The sequence below is a fragment of the Euphorbia lathyris genome, chromosome 1 (assembly GCF_963576675.1).
Source record: "Euphorbia lathyris chromosome 1, ddEupLath1.1, whole genome shotgun sequence".
Taxonomy (NCBI): Eukaryota; Viridiplantae; Streptophyta; class Magnoliopsida; order Malpighiales; family Euphorbiaceae; genus Euphorbia; species Euphorbia lathyris.
This window is the reverse complement of record NC_088910.1, coordinates 39,363,910-39,386,351: the sequence shown is the minus strand read 5'-3', so window position 1 is coordinate 39,386,351 and position 22,442 is coordinate 39,363,910. Positions and strand designations below refer to the sequence as shown.

Below are 22,442 nucleotides of genomic sequence, written 5' to 3'. Positions count from 1 at the left end.
TTTCTTTAGCCTTGAGACTCTCCTTAGAATTCGGGGAGTGAAGGTGAGTAACCAAGAGGAAGACGAAGATAGGCATTGCTGGGCGCTGACTAACAATGGAGTTTATTCTTGCAAATCTGCCTTTAAAGCTCTTTCCCTCTCTAGGTCCGATTGTCCCTCGGATATTTGGAAGACCATTTGGGCCCTCAAAGTCCCCTACCGTATTAGGAGCTTCTTGTGGCTGGGTGTTAAGGACAGGTTACTCACTAACGCGGATAAGCATAGAAGGCATTTGGCGAATTCTGGAGCTTGCGGGAGATGTAGAGGCCATGTTGAATCTTTGTGCCATGCTCTTAGGGATTGCCCTAAGAGTAAAGAGGTTTGGAAGAAAATTCTCCCCCAACATTTTTTCTCTTCCTTTATGGGCCATTCTGGGGACGACTGGTTCTCTGATGGTATTAGTGGTAAGTTACTGAGTTATATGGAGTATGGGGACATTTTCTTTGCCATTATATGTCACCAGGTTTGGAAATGGAGGAATGAGGAGATTTTTGGTAATAAAGCTGTGCTTGTTCCAAACTTAGCTGAGTTCTTCTCTAAAAAACTCGCCTCTATTATTGATAGCTTTAGAGGAGAGCCCCTTGCCAGATCTTCCCAGCGTAGTGATGTTCGCCTCGTGAGTTGGAGCAGGCCAAGAGAGGGGGTTGTGAAGCTGAACACTGATGGTTCCTGCCTCAGTAATGGTAAGATTGCTGCCGGAGGGGTTCTTAGGGATGCGGGGGGCGCCTGGATTCTGGGTTTACCCAGAATTTGGGGTTGGGTTCTTCCTTCTCAGCGGAGCTCTAGGGCATTCTTTCTGGTATCCATCTTGCTAAAAGGCTGGGGTTTAAGAAGCTTTTGGTGGAGTCGGACAACATGGAGGCCACCAATATGATTTTAGATAATCATGCGATGGGTCTGAATAGCCGCAACCTTATCAGAGCTATTAAAAGGCTTAACTCCTCTTTTGAGTTTGTTGAGTTCAGTCACATTTTTAGAGAGCAGAACCGTGTTGCGGATCACTTGACGGCGGTTGGCCATGAGGGGTTGTTAGGCGTTTCTACCCTTACCGTCCCCCCTATCTCTCTCTCTCCTCTTCTCTTAGAAGACAGGATTGGGGTTAGCTTCCCTAGGCTATCCCTTTGTAGTTTGTTTTTTGTTCGTTTTTCCTTTCCTTTTCTACCAAAAAAAAATCAAACATTCTTTTAATATAACAAAAATAGTTAAGAATTAGTATAAAATCACTAATTCATTATTTAATCTAAATTAAATTGCTCAAAATATTATATTGATAAAATTTAATATCGTTTAAAGTTAAATATTTTTACCGGACTATTTTTAATCACCCGAATAGTAACGTATAACATTAAACCGACATAGTTAATTCAAACTGAATATATCGTTAAACTCGTGACACTGCTAGAAGTCTATCATTAATAATTTTTATTCTCAATTTCTTTGTATTATTAGTATTATTATTCTTATTCAATATATAAAAATTAAGACTGTGACAATTTATTAGTGTCAATTCCTTACGTTACCGAAACTTCTAAATGTTCGTCTAGTTTAAAATATAACTGCTAACTAGAATTGAAATAAAGATAAACTGATATTACTTCTCGTGATTCTCGTAAAGTCTCCCACGACAAACCTGTCATTGCACCTCTAATTATCCACACTTGTTTAAACGAAGATTTAATCCGAATCAAACTACCTGTAAAAACTATCTTAGTATATAAACCCCACATTACCTAATAAGAAAAGCACTCCTCCCATTTTTATTTTTATTTTTTTCATCTACATTAAAATAGTGACATGTGTAGTTTATATATTTAAGTAGTTGACAAATGCATTTTGTGTCTTAAATTATTGACACATATCCATACATCATCATCTTTTATTCATTTAATATTTTTTTTTCCTTATCAACAATCCAATCATAACAACAAAATTACTTTTATTTTCTAATTATTTTGCTTCCTTGGTATTATCATTATTTTTTTGAAGTGCTTCCTGTTATCAATTCCTTTTTATGAAATTGATGTTATTATTAGTATTACATAGGAACTAATATTATTAAATTGACATATGTTAAGTGTTTATTAACTTATAATTATGTCTATTATATTAGAATGTTATATCTTTTAAATGGATAGACCATTCTGTTTTTTTTTTTGACACAATAGACCATTCTGTTATTCTAACATAACTCTATTAGGAATATTACCATCTAATATTTCAATTATTATAAAAAATTCTCCTACTTATAAATACATGTAGATTTAAATTTACTCCACTTAAAAATACATACCAATTAAATTATTAATTAATTTTTTAGGCACAAAACACATTATGGTACTATATTTAATAATAATAATATATTATTACTCAACAATAAAATTCATATGTAAAAAGACCAATAAAATATATTTTTTTTTCCATAAATGGACACATGTCTTATAAATCATTAACCAAATGACACATGTTTTAAAAATTGACACATGTCTTATAGATTATTAAAGAAATGACACATGTTTATAAAACATGAAAAAGATGACACATGAACATATTTCAATTTAGACTTCATTTTGTAATTAAAATTTATTTTACTAAACTTCCCTAAAAAAACTCAAAACTCAATATTTTAAATGCATTAGAATTTTAAAAATATCACTTAAAAACCTTATAATTACTGTTTAAAAGGTCTATAATATCTCAATTTCATTGCTAACCAATCTTTAATAAAAAAAATTAACTTCAAAAAAAACTTCAATAATATCCAATTTATTAACATACCAAAAAAATGTATAATAATATATATCGTTAAAGATTAAATTTTTTAGATACGGACGATACAGTGAGTGGATCCTCATCTACTATGAATGTATAAAAGTCAGGAGCAAAGTCTTTAGAGACTTTACGTCTCTTACTTCTTTTAGGTTCATATTCCTCACTCTCATTATGCACTATAAATCTAAAAATATGCATGTTAGACGATGCACATCCACTATTTCTCAAGTTAAAAGCATTCTATCTTCATAAAAATCAGCATAATTTGATTCCAAAATAACATGTGCATTCAAATTATAGAACCTATATGTTTTACTATCCATAATATACCCAATGAAAACACATTCATAAACCCTACTAACAAGTATAACATTGTTAGGGTCGGAAATTCTAACATAAGCTAAACACCCCCAAAATCTAAAATAAGACAAGTTTGATGTTCTATTTTTCATAATCTCGTAAGGAGAGATTTTACTTTTTGACTTAGGAAATTTATTAAGCACAAAAGATTTCTCCTCCCCACCAATGAGAGGCAATACATGAACTAAGCATAATAACAACTATAGACTCTATCAGTGTCCTATTCTTTCTTTTAGAAATCTCTAGTGATATGACACAGTGGTTTCATGTATAATTCCATGTAATTTATAAAAGTCAATAAACATGCTGGAACCATACTGTGTCTCTATCGTTACGAAGTCTCTTAACTTTGCAATTGCATTGATTTTCTATTTCAACAACAAACAATTTAACCATGTCGAGAGTATCACTATTATTTTTCATCAGATGAAATCAGAACAATCATCAATAAAAGTTACAAAATAACGTTTAGCGTTTTTGGTCAACTTTTCATCTAATTCACATATATCGGAATGAATTAATTCTAGAGGTTCAGAATTTCTAATCACAGATTATGAGGTGTTTTGTGATTTTTTATTTGACTACAATAATCACATCTTATAAACTAATTTAAAGATAAGTTAGATAGTAAGCCTAAGTTACTTATATTCTTAATAATACACTTATTCACATGACAAAGACGAGCATGCCAAATATTAAAATTACACAACGTATAAACATAATCATTCACTTTACTAATTTCAACATTAAGCTTGAAGATACCAACAGTAGCATAACCTTTTCCTACAAACATCTTTTTTTTTTGTCAAAGTAAACAAGTCTGCTCATATAGTCTTAGTAAATCCCGCTTTATTGAGAAAATAGGTTGAAACAAGATTTTTTCTCATCTATGGAGTATGCATAACATCCTTTAAAGTCAAATTTTTTTGATAAGTGAAATTTAATTCCACACTACCAGTTCTAGCAACAATAGTAGTGTGGGGATCGGCCAACAACACTTTCCGATCCTCGGTCACATTTATATATATTTTAAACATATTTTATCATCATAGACATGGCGAAAGGCACCCGTGTCTATCCACCGTCTATTTGATCCACCAACAAGATTGATCTCAGTAATAATTGCTATCAGAGGTAGTTCTTTAGTCAGGTTAACACTAGGAGTAGTGCTTGACCCGTTCCAGCACTTACATGCCATATGACCTGGTTTTCCGTAATTAAAGTTGAGAAATGCGGTGTAATTTAGGTGAAAATTGTTTTAAGTTTCCAATGTATTTTTTGAGATTTAAGTTCCTTTCAAAATTACCATTATTCATGCCTTTTTCTAATATTGATTGTTGACGTTGAAGTTGTTTCTGAAATGAACAATTGTGTTGTACTGTTCTATTAACTATTTGCTTTGTTTATGCTAATGATCTTCTTTAAGCAGATTTTTTTTTTGTAAAATTCTAATTCCTTTCATGCTAATTATCTTGAATAGAAGACTATATTCTCTTCAAATATTACACTTTGCACTCTAACGATTGATCTTGATTTATCCTAACCCTAGGCATCCAGTCAATTCATATATACGTAATCCGTCTCGGAGGGGTTTATCATGGTTAAACCTCGATATATAAGCAACTCGCACTATGGACCCACCCAAAGTGTCCGCTGGGATTCCACCCGAACGGAGACATCATCCGCCTCCCTTCCCGAAGGCCGGATGCCCGACTCTCCTAGTCCCTAGTGGACTAGGGTGGATCACTTAAACTAGTCCCGACAACTGGTCCTGGGGTTGGCGGAGATCCGATGCCTGAGACCCTGTCCCCCTATAGTGTTTCTTATACCAACTCGGGTCATACTATCGGTGAACACACATATGCTCCATACACCACAACTTATCCAAAGGTACGTCTAGAGGTTCCTGTTTGTTCTAATCTTTTATGGAGGTCCCTTATAGAATATATTGAACCTATAGACTTTGGATCGTGCAGGGAAAGTTGTCCCATTTGGGAGAATTGGCGTGGACATAGTCCACGGGCCCGATCTTCTCACCGCTGCCGCAATTTCTCGCCGATGGCTCGATCTTCCACAATTCTGCTGCAAACATTCTGCGATGCCTTTGCTATGCCAATATTAACACCTTGGTCCAAGCCACGGGCTGAGATTTACATACGGCCAAATCTCCGCCCATGACATTCTCCCCCACTTGGATTATCAACGACCTCGTTGATGGATTCGAAAGGAGAACTTCACTTCACCCAAAACAACAACCAAGGTTCTGCAATAATCGACCGCTGCTTCATTATCCACACTAAACTCCGCTTAGGAAGCTCTCTGCCTTCAAATGTTATATGTGAATATTAATTAGGTGATCTCCAATCCAATACGCTATTTCTATCTCCATTTTCTATCTTCCAAACATCAAATCTTATTTTTCCTCCAATCCACTACACCATTCATTACACTAAAAAAACATTCTCTACTTTATTCTACTCTACATAACAGTTGTACTAATATTTTCTTCTTTTTACATCATAAATACAATAAATAAATATAATTCTAAATATTTAATGTCACACCCGACCCAAAACGACATCAGGTATGAAAAGGAAACAAAATAGCGATCTACGAATTCGGCTCTTCAATCTTTAACTCGTTCAATTCTTAATTTAATTTTCTAATAGATAAAAATTTCTTTGGACTACCTAAGGTTTTATTTAATTATTTGGCTTGAACTCGATAATTCTATCAAGCTTCCTACGTATCCCGAACGTTTTTATTCTTTAAATCGGGAATCAAAGCCACGTAGTTCTACCTATTTTAGGTAGTTCTCTTAAATTAGGTAGTTCTCTTTAATTATTCACATTTGTTTGACTCATTAATCATTTGAGATACTAAATATTAATTTATGCTCAATAATTTTATTGTGAACAAGAATAAAATTATATAGTACTAAAATATATTTATATAATATTAAAATATTGGTTTCCACCAATTTGGTTGATTTCTAATCTCTACACCATTTGGGTGTAGAGATTTGGTGGTGGTTGGAGAAGCCAACCACCACAAAAGTAGCATTTTCGACCCTCATTTGATGAGAGTTGGAGATGCTCTTAAGCGCAGAAGTTGAGTCTCTATATAATATTTTTCTTTAATCAATTGACATTTATTTTTTTTTAATTTATAAGTCATTTGAAATTCTTTTAAATGTGAATATGATAAGATACTATAAAGTGTTACAGATTAACCGTAGGTTCCTGTGGGGGGAAGCTGCGGAGGGCAGGAAGATCCATCTTGTGCCTTGGAGTGAGGTTTGCCAGCCTAAAGATTCTGGGGGTCTGGGTATTAGGAAAGCAAAGGACAATAATAAAGTTTTATTAATGAAACTCCTTTGGCGTATGTGGCAAAACCCCTCCTCTCTTTGGGTTCGCCTCTTTTGTGGTAAGTATCGGAAAGACAAAATCTTCGGGGGCCCGAAAGAGAGAGTTGCTAATTGTTCCTTCCTCTGGAAAGGACTTAGTGCTGTGTTTGATGAGTTCTGCTCGGGAGTTGGCCTGGAGGTGGGGAATGGTAAGTCCATTAGTTTCTGGTTTGATAACTGGATTGGGGATAAACCGTTAATTGAGGTGTGTTCTTCCCCCCCGCCTAGTGATATACGCAACTGGAGGATTGCCGATGTGGTTGACTCGGAAGGGGACTGGATCTGGTCAAAGTTTGATACTTTCTTTAGCCTTGAGACTCTCCTTAGAATGCGGGGAGTGAAGGTGAGTAATCAAGAGGAAGACTTGGATAGGCACTGTTGGGCGCTGACTAACAATGGAGTTTATTCTTGCAAATCGGCCTTTGAAGCTTTCTCTCTCTTTAGATCTGATCCTCCCTCGGATGTGTGGAAGTCGATTTGGACCCTTAAAGTTCCTTTCCGTATTAGGAGTTTCCTGTGGCTGGGCGTTAAGGACAGGCTTCTTACTAATTCGGATAGGCACAGAAGGCACTTGGCTGATTCTGGAGCTTGCAGTAGATGCAGAGGCCATGTTGAGACTTTGTGCCATGCTCTTAGAGATTGCTCTAATAGTAAAGAGGTTTGGAGGAAAATTCTCCCACACCATATTTTCTCTTCCTTCATGGCACATTCTGAGGTCGACTGGTTCTCTGATGGTGTTAGAGGAAAGTTGCTTCCATACATGGAGCATGGTGACATTTTCTTTGCTATTATCTGTCACCAAGTTTGGAAATGGAGAAACGAGGAGATTTTTGGAGATAAAACTGTTTTTATGACAAACTTAGCTGATTTCTTCTCGAAAAAACTTTTCTCTATTATCGATAGTTTCAAAGGAGAGTCCCTTGCCAGAGCCTCTCAGTGTTGTGATGTCCATCTCGTGGGATGGAGCAGGCCAAGAGAGGGGGTTGTGAAGCTGAATACTGATGGTTCCTGCCTCAGTAACGGTAAGATTGCGGCTGGAGGTGTGCTTAGAGATGTAGGGGGCGTCTGGCTTTCTGGGTTCTCCCAGAATTTAGGGTTGGGTTCTTCCTTTTCTGCGGAGCTCTGGGCTATTCTTACTGGAATCAATCTTGCTAAAAGGCTGGGTGTTAAGAGGCTCTCTGTGGAGTCTGATAATTTGGAAGCAATCAAAATGATTTCTGAGAATCATTCTATGGGTCTTAACAGTCGCAACCTCATCAAAGCTATTATAAGGCTTTGCTCCTCCTTTGAGTTCGTAGAGTTCAGACACATTTTTAGAGAGCAGAATCGTGTTGCTGATCGCTTGGCGGCGGCGGGCCATGAAGGGACGTTAGGCGTTACTACCCTTCCTGTTTCCCCTAGTTTCATCTCTCATCTTCTCTTAGAAGATAGGATTGGGGTTAGCTTCCCTAGGCTAATTCCTGGGTAGTTTGTTGTTATTCATTTTTCTTTTCCTTTTCTACCAAAAAAAAAAAAATAAAGTGTTACAGATCGAAATATGTTTACACCGTATCTATTTTATCTGTCTAGAATTCTTTTATAAAAAATGGAACTGCAGGAGACAAGAATATCCATAGCTCTATTTAGTTATATTTGGATAGGCTTAATAAGCCTTCTTCTTATGAACTTCTATAGTTTTATTTATATATTATATAATTCTAATATTATTTAATTTATAATTTAATATTCTAATTCTTAAAAAATAGATAAAAATAAATTCCTTTTATGTACATGATATGCAATTTATTTATTTTGAATTAAACAATGAAATCCAGGAAAAATCTAACTAAGTCTTAAAAAAAACTTTATATTGTTTCGGATTATTGATTCTTTATCCCATCAAAAGATTAAATCCTGAATCCATAAATGGATATCCAATCATATTGGAATATGTAATATCATAATAATAGTAGAAAGTTAATCACGTTTTGTTTTGGTATTCTATACAATATATCCCAAGTCTAAGTTAAGTGTAATTTCTCAATCCATTTCCAGTTGTATCTCTTGCAAATTCGAATTTGAGTATAAAATTATCTTTATTCAAACGTTCATATGTATTTTGAGTTGATTTATCTGACTTTTAGTAATATAAATTAAAGATTTTGGATATATTGTCTAGAGTTTAGAATTTATGAATTGAGATTTATAATTTTTAAATTAAGGTATAAAATATATTTTATTTGTTATATATAAAAAATTGTGGGATATTGAGAATTAAGTTTGATAATATGATTTAGTTATAATTTTATAGTTAATTATATTTTTTTTTTGGTAAACATGAAAGAAAAACACAAAAAAAAAAACTAAGCCGGAATTATCATCGGAAAGCTAACACCCAAAAGGTCATCTAACAGCAGTCTTCGAACCTCTTGTGGTGGGAAGAAAGAACTAAGACTCCGAAGTCAAAATCATGAACCGTACCAGTCAAAAAATCAGCAATCTAATTATGCTCCTGAAAAATATGACGAACCTGAACACACTCAAAATTCCTGATAAGATGCTTAATATCTTTACAAAAAGGGAAATTTACATTGAAAAAGGAAAAATTTACATTGAAATTCACATTTAAAAATTTATCTACAATTATATCAGTGATAATTTGAATTATATAAAACTAATAAAATTATTATTTTAATATATTTCAAGGATTAGAATTTATAAATTAAGGGCTCGTTTGGTTCGCGGAATAGAGGGGGAATAGAATAGCCTATTCCTAAAGAATAACTATTCCCACCTTTGGTTGATTTTTTTTTTATGGAATAGCTATTCCATGGAATCCATATTCTTTGATTTCATGGAATAGCTATTCTTCAATTTAGGTTAGGAATAGCCTATTCCTAATATTATATGTTTGTCATTTACAAAATTATCCTCCATTAAATCCTCAATCTTCTCTCTAATCACTTTCCCAAATCTTATAAATTTTGGTCAATCCATAATTTATATCATATAAAACGTGAAAAATGGAAAAATGACGAAAACGTTAAAAAATGTAAAAATATGAAACACGAAAAATGTGAAAATGTTACAAACACGAGAATATGCAAAAAATAAAAAACGCGAAAAACATGAAAACGTGAACAAATGCGAAAAACACGAAGACGCAAAAAAAAGCAAACACACGAAAACACAAAATAGGAATAGAGCGAAAAAGTGACAAAACACGAAATATTAAAAAACGTGAAAAATAAAAACACGAAAGTGCAAAAAAATACGAAAAATGCTAAAACACAAAAACGTGACAATATGTGAAAAACATGAAAATGCGAAAAACGCAAACAAAACACGAAAACGTTAAAAACACAAAAATATGAAAAAATACGAAAAACATGGAAAAACGTGAATAACACGAAAAAGTAACAAAATACGAAAAATACAAAAACGCGGAAAAAAACAAAAAGGAGGAAAACCGAAAAACTAAAACGTGAAAAATCGAAAAAATGCAAAATAAAACACAATAACATGACAAAACGTGAACAAACAAGAAAACTTGGGAAACACGAAAAAACGTTATAAACGCATTTTTCGTGTTTTTAACACTTTTTCATGTTTTCTTGTTTTTCGATTTTTTCACGTTTTTCATTTTTTTTGTTAACACGTTTATATGTTTTCGCGTTTTCACCCTTTTCCACTTTTATCTCATTTTTTTCCTTTGTTTTTGTGTTTTTAATTTTTTTTTGCGCTTTTACATTTTGTTTTTTTACCTCTCTTTTTTCGTGTTTTTAAAATTTTTCCGTTTTCATGTTCTTATTGTTTTTTCGTTTTTAATGTATTTTTCGTGTTTTTTTCGTCTTTCGTCTTTCGTGTTTCCCATTTTTCTATTTTTTATATATTTTTTAAATAATATATATTAAATATTTGAACAACTTATAGTAAAAAATTAAAATTTTAAAAGAAATAAGAAATTACATTTGAGGATAATATTGTCTTTTTAATAAAAAAATTATCTATTCCATTCTACCTTATTCCACCAACAAACATAGGAATATCAATTCCTAAGAATTTCTATTCCATTCTTTGCTATTCTATTCATTTGGAATAACCATTCTATTCCATTCCATTCTATTCCGTGAACCAAACGACACCTAAGAGTTTAGGATATATTTTATTTTCTAAGATTTAGAATTTTTAGTTGGGAGTCTTAATTTACAAATTAGAATATAAAAATATATTTTAATTGTTATATATAGAAAATAATGATATATTAAGAATTAATTTTGATGATACAATTTAATTGTAATTTTGAAAGCAATAGTGATATTTATGTAAAATTTCAAAATTGGTTTCGAAATGAGTTAGTTACATAAATATCATAATTAACTACAAAATTATAACTAAATCAAATTAGTAAACTTAATTCTGAATATGTCATTATTTTTCATATATAATAAATAAAATATTTTTTTTATATCATAATTTAAAAATTTTAAATTTCAATTTATAAATCTTAAAATACATTATAAATCTTAATTCTAGACTCATAATTTATAATCTTCGATTCTTAAAATACATTAAAAATAATGATTTTATTAGTTTGCAATAATGAATTTATATGTAAATTTTCCTTTCGAAATCTGATGTCAAAGCACAACAAGAAGATGGGCTTTGGTACATTCTAGATCATAATAAAGGATCAATTTTTTAACCAGCCATTCTTCCTGATCCTCGTGACCACTAATAGTGACGTGTCACCGAAACAGCTTCCTAGCTGACGTGGCCACCATTAGCTTTTTCTTCACGTCCATCATGCAAAACTCCTACTTTCTACCTATTTTATACCACTTGACTTTTCGCCATCATCAACGGTCGCTCGGACCAATGTTATCATTACATCTGCTATTTTTCCCTCTAATCAACGGCTGTTATTTCATCATCATATCCTCAATTCGATACTTTTCAATCTTACGGTCCATAATACTCGCAACCATGATGTATCACACACCCGCATTCCACTGGATGTCCCGGTATACTGCTCTCTTCCTTTCTATTAATAACTTTATTTTCTTGGCATTCGCCATTAAATCTCTACTTCTATCACTACTTGCACTATTCATTTCTACTGCAACATCCTCTAGATCAAGTGTGTTCTTTATTCCATCTCTGAATCATGGGTAAAAAAACTTAAATCCTTTGTTTGCGCAATTGAATTTCTCATTTTGTACTTCTGTTTTTGTTTTCATTTCTCATCTGATCTGACTTTTTTTTATGGTTTTGGGCTTTGATGTGCAGGCAAGGTTAAGATCGGAATCAACGGTTAGTTATTTTGTTCATTAAACTGAATTTGCTTATTTTGATATGATCTAAGAGAATAGGATCTGATTTGAAATGGTATATCAGGATTTGGAAGGATCGGAAGGCTGGTGGCTAGAGTAGTTCTGCAGAGAGATGATGTTGAGCTCGTTGCCGTTAACGATCCCTTCATTACCACCGAATACATGGTGAGATATTAATCTTTACAACTATATGAGATTTTAAATTTGTCATTTCGAATCGGTTCTTAGATCTAAGGTCCGCTGTTGTTTTTGTAGACATATATGTTCAAGTACGATTCCGTCCATGGTCCATGGAAGCATCACGAATTGAAAGTTAAGGATGATAAAACACTCCTCTTCGGTGAGAAGTCTGTTACCGTCTTCGGCAATAGGTAGGTCATTATGCATTTTTCTTGTATTCTGTCTAAATGTTTTGATATTTTTGGCTGCATGTATAGGCTAATAAAGTTAGATTGCTGAAGACTGAGTTATATTATGTTGCTTTCTCACTTAGAAACCCTGAAGAAATCCCATGGGCCGAAACTGGAGCTGAGTATATTGTGGAATCAACTGGAGTTTTCACTGACAAGGACAAGGCTGCCGCTCATTTGAAGGTTCTTAACCCTATTTACATCTTAATCATTTGCTAATTGTTTGCTTTTGGTTGAGAACATGCTTGCGAGAAATTCCAGAAGGAACATTAAATTGCCTGTTGTTAGTTGCATTCTGACTCCTTTCTTTCAACCCAGTAAATATTAAGAATCTGGGCTGCATTTATGAATTTTGCATCTTATATAATCGATTGCATCTGCTTAAAAATACCTTCATTTTAAGAACTGAAGCTGCATGTGTTATCCTTGCTGGTTTTTTTGTGCCATCGTCCAATGAGTATAGTATCAATTGTTCTCAATTCTGAATGAATTGGCCTTATATATAGGGTGGTGCCAAGAAAGTCATCATCTCTGCTCCAAGCAAGGATGCACCAATGTTTGTTGTTGGTGTTAATGAGAAGGAATACAAGTCAGATCTTCACATTGTTTCAAATGCCAGTTGTACAACCAACTGCCTCGCTCCACTTGCCAAGGTTTTATTTCCACTTACGCATTAATTTTTATTGTTTTGTTTTCTTATTAAAGTTGTTGTAGGGTTGATTTATTCTTTTTCTAACACTTGCAATATTGCAGGTCATTAATGACCGATTTGGTATTGTTGAGGGTCTTATGACCACTGTCCACTCTATCACCGGTAAGCTTCATTTGTTTCTATGTCAGCTTATTTGCCACAAGAGTTGACCCCTTGAACTTGCGGTACTTAGCTGTGACTATTCCATGTTTGTTTCAGCCACCCAAAAGACTGTAGATGGACCATCAATGAAGGATTGGAGAGGTGGAAGAGCTGCCTCATTCAACATCATTCCTAGCAGCACTGGAGCTGCTAAGGTAAAATCACACTCTTATGGTCATAAGATGAGATGGGAATAACGAGTGCCCAGCATCTTCTTATTTGTAAGCTCTACACTGTGATGATTGGTGTATTTGGTTGTTTCTTGTAGGCTGTTGGAAAGGTGCTTCCTGCTTTGAATGGGAAACTTACCGGAATGGCCTTCCGTGTTCCAACTATTGATGTATCTGTCGTTGACCTCACAGTGAGGCTAGAGAAGAAAGCTACATATGAACAAATTAAAGCTGCTATCAAGTGAGTAAAATTAATATAAGAGGGCAAACTGCTTTTTTGTTGTCTATATTACCTTATCTTAATCTTATATTATTGATTTATTTATTTACTAATATAAATATAGGGAGGAGTCTGAGGGAAAGATGAAAGGAATTCTGGGCTACACAGAGGATGACGTGGTTTCTACAGACTTTATTGGTGACAACAGGTAAAGATGATGTATTTTAGTGGTTTTTGCAGCAGACATGGCCTCCTCTTGCTCCATTATGTTTGTTTCAAGATTTTTTAGGGGTACTTGAGAAGGGAATGTTCTAGCCGGAGAAATGGATTTAATGTCAAATGTATATTATTAGTCATTTACAGTGTATTCATCAGATACCTCTACCTGGTGCTGGAGTAGATGCAAACAACTGTCTTTCTTGTTATGGTTGTGGTATTAGCATTCTGTACCAGAAATTCCTGCAAATGATAATTCAATTGTTTATTCTTAATTTTGTAGGTCAAGCATCTTTGATGCTAAAGCTGGAATTGCTTTGAATGACAATTTTGTGAAGCTCGTCTCGTGGTATGACAACGAATGGGGCTACAGGTAATTTCTGCTCCATCTTTTTTTTTTGGTGGGATGGTTATTATAGTGAAGGATTCATTTTCAATTTCCCTTGTGCTTTGTGATGGCTGTAAATGCTAACTAGTTTTTATATTGCACAATTTGCAGCACCCGTGTGGTCGACTTGATCTGCCACATGGCATCAGTTGCGTAAAGTTGTGGAACAAGAATGCCCTTGTGTTACCACAGGGCATAGGCATGTACCCAGCGTTGGAGTTGGTTGTTTGTTGATGTGAGTACGAGGCTTAATCAAAAATAAATTTGTGTCGAGACAAATGTTTTGAGCGCTGTATGCCAGCCAGCGTGAGTGTGTAGTTGTTTAGAGATAAAAAATGTTGGTTTATTAAACTCCTCAACCTGAAATTCGAATATTTTGTCTTGCTAGTTAGTTGTATCAATGCATGAGGTGTTTCAGAACGATCTTTTTCTTTCCCTTCCATCTTTTATTATTTATCTGCATTCTTACTTTCTTCATGTTTACACTGGGGTGATTGGATGGAGGGGGTTTGGAAGGGTTAGCGATGATTGTTTACATTGGGGTGATTGGATGGAGGATTTGGGAGGAGGTTTGGAAGGGTTAGTGATGAATGCTGGGGAATAAAGTACCATTATTACCCCTGTTTATCTAAGGATGTGATTGGATGGTTGGATGTAGTCGTGTGTGACACACGACAATTGACACGCGATATGAAATCTAAGTAATTTCGTATATTTTAGTGTGTTAGTCTGGGGTAACACACGACAATTGACACGCGATACGAAATCTAAGTAATTTCGTATATTTTAGTGTCTGGGTTTAGTAATGTGAGGTTAGCGTTAAATGACACGGATATTTAAAATTATTGTTATATTTACTCATATTTTTATGTCATTTTTATTAATAAAATTATAATATTATTTGTAAATATAATTCGAATTTTAAATTGTTATAAATACATCATATAATCCTTTCATCTGATATTGATGTACCTTTTGATGGTCATTACTAACATATTAATATAAAAATAACATGAAATATACTTATGTCTTCTTTTACTTTTAAAAATTATGTTTTATATTTTTAAAAGTTATCATTAATATAATTTATAAAATTAACACTAATTTGAACAGATTAAATATGATTATGATACGAAATTTTTTAGGTTGGATTTGAGTTTATCCTTTTCAACACGAACGTGAAAAGGGTCTAGCTAGTTCGATGGAGGGTTAATGATGCATGCTGGGGAATGAAGTACACCATTATTACCCTTGTTTACCTAAGGATATGTGATTGAATGGAGGATCTTGGAGGGTTTGTAAAGGAACGGTTAAGGTTATGGAAGGATTTTTTTAGTAGAATTGTATAATAGATTTGTAGAAGGGTTAAGATGTAAAAGTATCCCGCGTTAGGAGTAATTTTACTTCTAACGCTAAAATTATCCAATTTTATTTTCAATATTGGAAGCCAAGAGTAATTTTATCCCAACGTGATAAATTGAGTCAAAATAATTTATTAAACTGTCTTTTCGGTCATGAATCTTGTCATTTACATTTCATATGCGCGTCATTCTATCAGTAACAAATCACAAACATATGTTATATAACCAAATCACAAACATATGTTATATGTTATGATGCGAAAAGAATAAAAAAATAAAAAATAGTCTTTTATACTTTTTAGATAAAAAAAATATTGAATTGTATGATGCGAAAAGAATAAAAAAATAAAAAATAGTCTTTTATACTTTTTAGATAAAAAAAATATTGAATTTATAAATATTAATCTCCAATTATATTATTAAATTATAAAAAACATGAATTTTTTTAGAACGAATTGTTATGTAATTGGTGCAGAAAGCTGATTCAATTTATCAACGTTAGAGGTAAAATTGTCTTGGTTATGGGTAAAATTGCACCATTTTAAACGTTAAGGTAAAATTGCTCATGATCTAAAATATTAGAAGTATTTTTGCACCTTAACCTTTGTAGAATAAAGAAATGCTCAGCTTTAGATTTGAATTGAAGGATGAATATCAATAAATTTACAAAGAATAAACTATCACCCTCAATACTAATAGCACGCCAAAAAATAATATTACTTTCGTCTCATTACACAAGTCATGCTACGTCTTTTTATACAAATTGAGAAATATAGAGTCAAATCAGTGGATTTTAGATTGATTAACTTAAAAAAAAAAATTCTCTAATATAATGATTGAGGGATAAGTGAATGTTAAAAAGTACATGGATACAAGACAAAAATTCAATATACTTGGATTGGAAAACCAAAATAAAAGTTCTTGAGAAAATAAAACGATTTACATTTTAGAAAAAGAATCACTTTCTAAAACGACCTATATTATGAGACGATATATATATATATATATATATGGCTAAAATTTTTTTGGGTCCTTTCTAGCCCTGGGCCCTAAACCGGCGCACTCCAGGTCTAAGTCCATGGCCAACCTTGACTAGTGCCGGATACCCGCATAACCCATGCAGTTACTATCCCTACATCCACGGAAATTTCAATTATATTGTATTGGCATCTATTTGTTGAAGTGAGAAAAATGTGACAGATTAATTGGCATACAAGAAATAATTAAATTTGGGAGGTTAGAAACATATATGGTAGCTTAACAAAATCATATTCCACATTTTCTTTCCTTTCATAATATAAAATTTCAACACTTACCATGTATTAAATTCTCTATTTAAAGTAATCAATTTATTAAAATCTGTTTTGGTTATGAAGTCAAATCACTTAACGTCATAATCAAATGTTAAAAAAACGTTTCTTTGTTTTTTAAACAAAATGTTTATTTCTTCTCTCTCAAACATTTTTTTTTATGTTTGAGAGAGAAGAAATAAACTTTTATTATTATTATTATTATTATTATTTTATTTTATTTATTTCTCTGTGTTCTACCATCATCCCAACTATTATAAAAAAAAAAAAATCATCCCAACAATTGAAATATTAAATTCTAATTGGAGGTATATTACGTGTTTGTTTCAACGGTTAACTTAATGATGAATACAGAATTAGTCCGTTATAGGATTAATATTAACTCTTTATAAGACGAGACTTTTACTTGATCTATAAATGAAAATAAGGGTGTTAGCGCGTTCCTGATCATCAGGAACCACTGGACTTATTTATGAGTCAGACTAGGTCTAACCGGCTTTTACGTAAAAATGTCCTGTCTAAACTCAATCACCTATTAATTTAGGTGGGTTCGAACCAGGATCGGACTTGCGTTGTTTTTTTCTATCTGATGTCAAAACAATATTATACCCAAAATTGTTTGATATTGTAAATAAATACAAAATTTTACTATTTTACCATAGATAAGGTATCAAAATAGGTTTATGGTTTTTGAAAAAGTATCAATTTAGACTTCACGTACAAAATAACACCAATATAAGTTAAAATTTAAAAAAGACGCAGATTTAGATCTCGATAATGGAATGTGACATAACATTTATATTACTTCTTAAATTCTGATTTCTCTCTCCATGTACAATTGATAGAATAATACTAATGACGTGTCACGTTCCGTTATCAAGACTTAAATTAGTACTTTTTTAAACGTTAATCCTATATTAGTATTATTTGATACGTTGAGTCTAATTTGATACTTTCCTAAAAAAACTATAAACCTATTTTGATACCTTATTTTTTTTTTTTATGGTTAATTATTTGGATAAATTTTGAATTTTAAGGGTGATTTTGGATATTGTAAATTTCACATATGGAGTTAGTGAGGGACGGCTACCGGAGCTCTAAAATTGGTCATGACCGGAGTTTTATTTAAATTTTTAGCTGTCAGCCAGGGGTATATCTGGCAATTTTGAACAAAATCTCAGGCATATTATCAATATATTTGTTTTTTTTTTCCAAAAAAATATTGAAATTGTGAAAAGCTCCCATATTCAAATTTCATTTCCTTCTGATCTCTCCGCCAATCTTCCTCCTTCAACTCTGCAACTGTACAGCCTTGTCTTCCACTCCTTTTTCTCTCCTCCATCACCATCTTCTCGTGAGTTCTCTCTAAATCAAATCTATATTAGATTTCAACGAATTCACGTTAACCCCAATTCTAATTTAAGTTTCCATCCATGGTTTTAGTATTTCCTATCTAGTCAAACCTGGACTAGCTTCTCTACCCACTCCCTCCTAATGGCCACTTCAGCCTTCAAGTCTACCAGTAAACGAACGCCCATTGGTAAAACCTCCTCCGCTGCCACTACTGATGATTCATTTTCTTCTAATCGGACCTCCTCTGCTCATCGTCGTTCTCGGAGTCTCAGTAGGTTCTCTCATCCTCTACATTCCCCTGTGGATGACGCTCCGAAAGGGAGGTTTGTTAACACAATTAGAGGATCCGGGTTTCCTGATGTTACCCTGGATGATCTTGCCGTTCAGTTCTTTGACTCTGCTGATCGTGGCCGTTCTTCTTTGTGGAAGGATGGCGTCAGCCCTGGGGACAAAGCCAGTGTGTCTCAGAGAAGAGGGAGGTCTGTGTCGAGGCATGGCTCACGAGTTGGTGAAGGGAAGGGAAATGTTGGAAATAGCTATGCTGGTGGAAGCCGGTTGAATTCGGAAAATAATTCGCGGAGAAGGCGCTCAGTGTCGGTTGTTCGATGCCAGATTAGTGATTCTGAGGTAAAATTTCGGTTGCTTCCTTTTTTTGTTAGTTCTAATTAGCAACTTCTTATGCTTTTGCACTTCGTGTGAACTTGTTTCCAATAAGATTTATTTTGTTAAACAAGACAAAATTTTCGTAATCATTGCATTTTGAACGATTTATTTTCTTTAATTGATGTGTAAAAAGTGATAGGTAGGGTTTCAGCTCTTTAGATGCTTTTGCTATTAATCAAACTGGTTGATTAATTTAGAAAAACTTAAGACTTTTGTAAAAGTGGAATTGACTCATGTCATAATAGTGTTGTTTCTGTTGACAGAATTTTTTCAATGAGAAACTTTCATGTATCACACCATTCTTATAAAATTTCAAAATAAATTATTTCCACAAGGAGACTATATCTTGGATTTTTATTGATGCTTTCCCGGAATTTGTAAATGCAAAAGGATTTGCTGGGATTTTATGATACCAAATTGTATACTTCGGATCTATGTCTGCCTTTATTGGTTATTTATGTGTATCGGATTGTTTTATATGCCTGATGGTCATGAACATCATATATGCATATGTTTTCAATTGTTTCATCTCTGATTGGCGTATGACGTATGCTGTTTTCCTGCAAATAGCAGAGTGATTTGGATCTTTATCAGAATTCAAGCAATGGTGGTTCTTCGAAGAGCTTCAGTGGCAGAAACAACCAGGTGGCATTAGCAAATAAGACACCTGTTTCAAATCATAAACCAGGACTTAGACGGTCTCTTAGCCAAAGAGATTTGAAGTATCAAGATGGTTATTCTGTAAGCATTATAATCTCTTCAAGCTATTTTAATTTGCAACTTCTTTATAATCCTTTATTTGAGGGGAAAAAATAATACTAAGTAGCTTGAATATGAATGTTGACAGTGAGGCCTTATCCACTGACTTGCCTTATGTTCATCTGTATCATGAGACCTCTATGTTCACGGTTCGTTTTATCAGCGTTTTCCTGACAACTGAACTAAATTTAAGATTTGTGGTCCTTTCAGAGCCACTCATCAGCCATAACTGATGATGAAGGAAGGGATGCTCATTCCAACATAAATGGGATCGAGAGAACCATAAGAACAGTTTATGCACAGAAGAAGGTTGGATTTAAATTGCAGTAATGACAGTTATTTGATGTGCATTGTTTATGTGATTCGTGCCATACTGCCTACTTAAGCTTAATTTTGTATACGTTTTTTACTCTTTAGGCTGCTGAGCATCCCATTGGTGATGATACGAACAATGGGCTATATGAAGTAATGAGAAAAGAACTTAGGAATGCAGTAGAAGAGATCAAGATGGAACTTGAACATGTCTGTAAAGAAACCTTGTGAAAATTTAATGTTAGCTTAATACATAAGAGCCCATTGATCTTGTTTATGTATTTATTCTTTTAGTCTTCGTTGAAACTTATCTAGGTTGATTGCTTCATATGCAGGGTACGAGGAAACCAGTACTTGACCGCTTGCAACCCAAAAATTCCGATGCTGTTCGAGCAGTTTCTACAATGAAAAAGGAGTATGCAACAAAACTAGAAATGGTATGCAAACTCAAATGCAGTATTCATCCAGTGCTATTGCTATACCATCCTATGTGTAGCATTCATTTAGTTATCATTAATTAGAAAGCAAATGATATAATAATGAAACTTAACCTCCACGTTAGAGGAGTTAAATAGAAGTAATGCAATGTAAAAGATTATATTAACCTTGTTTCGGAGTTTTTTTTTTAGAGTAAACGAAGGTTGATGAGAGTTAATACTTAGTCTGACCTTTTTAGTGTGATTACCTGCTAAATGTTTTAGCATGTTAGTTTTTAAGATACTAGCAGCTTATTCTTATGGCTATTTCCTTGTTGCATACATCTTTCTGACATCAGTTCTTAAAAATCAAACCTTGTTTTATTAATTAGAATATTTATGTCGTTAGAGGTTGATTTCAAGGAAGAATGAACAGTATAATGTGTTGCAGTTCTTGATGATCATTCTACATCAGGGAGATAATCAGCCCATTGAAAATTAAAAAATATTTCCTGCTGTTAAGCTGCTTCCTAGTAAACTAATTCATTAATCTTTTTGACAGGGAAAAGTAATTAATACTTGCTAGTTATTTCCTGCTGTTAAGCTGCCTAGATAAATCTGCTGCACTTTAACATTAAATGCTTCTTACGAAATTCTTTTTACCTGACAGTCTGAGAAGCGTAAACAAGATCTACTAGCGGAAATGTTGTTGGAGGAGCAGCGCGGGAAGGAACTTTCAAAGATTTTTAAGGAACTGCTTGCTGATCCAAAGGAAAGTGCTGCGGACAAGCCAATGCGAACTAGGAAGGTATAAATCTACTTGTTCTTATTGCCAGTTCCCAATGGGGTAGCTGTTATATCTGATTTAACAATGTTTAATATAATCTCAGAGAAGCAACGACAGAAACAGGATGTCTACGCGGTTGACAGAGGAAGCAGAGAAATACTTCGAGGATTTCATTTCAAATGTCGAAGATACAGATATCTCATCTTTAGATGGGGAAAGGAGTGATACAAGTTCAAGTATAGGCGGACTATCAAAGACGCGAAGTTTCCAAAGTCCAGCAGCCATTTCCAAGTCTGTTCCTGTTGAAATGGATGGAGTTGTACTGCCCTGGTTGAAATGGGAAACTTCTAATGATTTTTCTCCTTTATCAATCAAGAAATTGCATTCGACGTCTACTTCCGACACTCATTTGGGGGAAGCCGCTCAGGTAAGCTTTGACCTGATGTTATCCGACATACTCAATTTCTATATATATTGTGTGAACTCGTGTGCATTCGTGTAGCAGGAAGCAACACCGGTGCATGATTTAAGCAACCACTCATTGAGTAGCCGCGGGAGCTGGAGCCCATCAGTTAGCCATTCCATAAATGTGGATGAACTTAGCCGGAACGGATTGAGAGAAGAACTAAGTTGTCATAGCGGGTGTTCCTATAGTGGAGCGAGGCCACAGTTTGATGTTGATGAGTATCTTAATCGTGAAAGCGAAGAAGATTTTCTCATGGAAAGATGGAAGCAACAACAGAGACTCCATTCTGGCAGTCTTCTACTTTGCAACCAAATGTTCTTTTAGCTGTAATCTTTATTTTAGAACTACATTTTTCATTATCATAATAAGTAAACTAGATCCCTTATTTTTTAATTATCCCTTCGATTACCTTAACGGGTATAATTCTTGAATCTTATATCGCCATTTAAATTACTGTTACCCATAGGTACTCTTACCTTTGAAAATGCCACACAAAAAATAAAAAATCTAACAAAACATAAATTTGATAAATCATCCACAAATTTAATATGCATTTTAACCACTCAAGTTATCCATAAATTAAAACATACTAAAAATATAACAAAAAGTTATTTTAATATAATAATAATCTTCATTTCCCCCTCCATTAGGTGGCCACATCGATAACTGCTAAATACCGCTCTCAAATTCCTTATCACCGTCTCTTTTGGATTTTTTTGCCATTCTCATAATTTTGATCAAAAACTGAAAATTCTTTCTCCAAAATCATAAATCCGAACAACAATAATTGAAATTATGAAAATAATTGATGTGTGACAATCCGATCCCGAAAAATAATACATATTTTTCATGATGATTTTACATTTTTCGTC

The 22,442-nt window shown here is 33.6% G+C and overlaps 2 protein-coding genes across 4 annotated transcripts; both read left to right on the top strand.

Moving 5' to 3' along the window:
* The first annotated feature begins 11,588 nt into the window (after positions 1-11,588).
* LOC136229067 (glyceraldehyde-3-phosphate dehydrogenase, cytosolic) lies at positions 11,589-14,566 on the top strand. Its single transcript, XM_066017635.1, has 12 exons — positions 11,589-11,724; positions 11,843-11,866; positions 11,951-12,051; positions 12,142-12,257; positions 12,380-12,479; positions 12,803-12,949; positions 13,050-13,110; positions 13,207-13,304; positions 13,418-13,560; positions 13,664-13,747; positions 14,039-14,128; positions 14,255-14,566. The coding sequence occupies exons 1-12, from the start codon at positions 11,721-11,723 to the stop codon at positions 14,298-14,300; spliced, it is 1,014 nt and encodes a 337-aa protein (XP_065873707.1). The 5' UTR covers positions 11,589-11,720; the 3' UTR covers positions 14,301-14,566.
* Positions 14,567-18,027: 3,461 nt separating this feature from the next.
* On the top strand, positions 18,028-21,963 carry LOC136229054 (uncharacterized). Of its 3 annotated transcripts, none has more exons than XM_066017626.1 (8): positions 18,028-18,794; positions 19,404-19,571; positions 19,800-19,898; positions 20,007-20,111; positions 20,237-20,338; positions 20,988-21,125; positions 21,208-21,531; positions 21,607-21,963. In XM_066017626.1, the coding sequence occupies exons 1-8, from the start codon at positions 18,309-18,311 to the stop codon at positions 21,892-21,894; spliced, it is 1,710 nt and encodes a 569-aa protein (XP_065873698.1). In that variant the 5' UTR covers positions 18,028-18,308; the 3' UTR covers positions 21,895-21,963. The 3 variants fall into 3 exon arrangements, with proteins under 3 accessions (XP_065873698.1, XP_065873689.1, XP_065873679.1); XM_066017617.1 differs by having other exon boundaries at positions 19,401-19,571; positions 21,610-21,963; XM_066017607.1 differs by having other exon boundaries at positions 19,401-19,571.
* Positions 21,964-22,442: the final 479 nt, after the last annotated feature.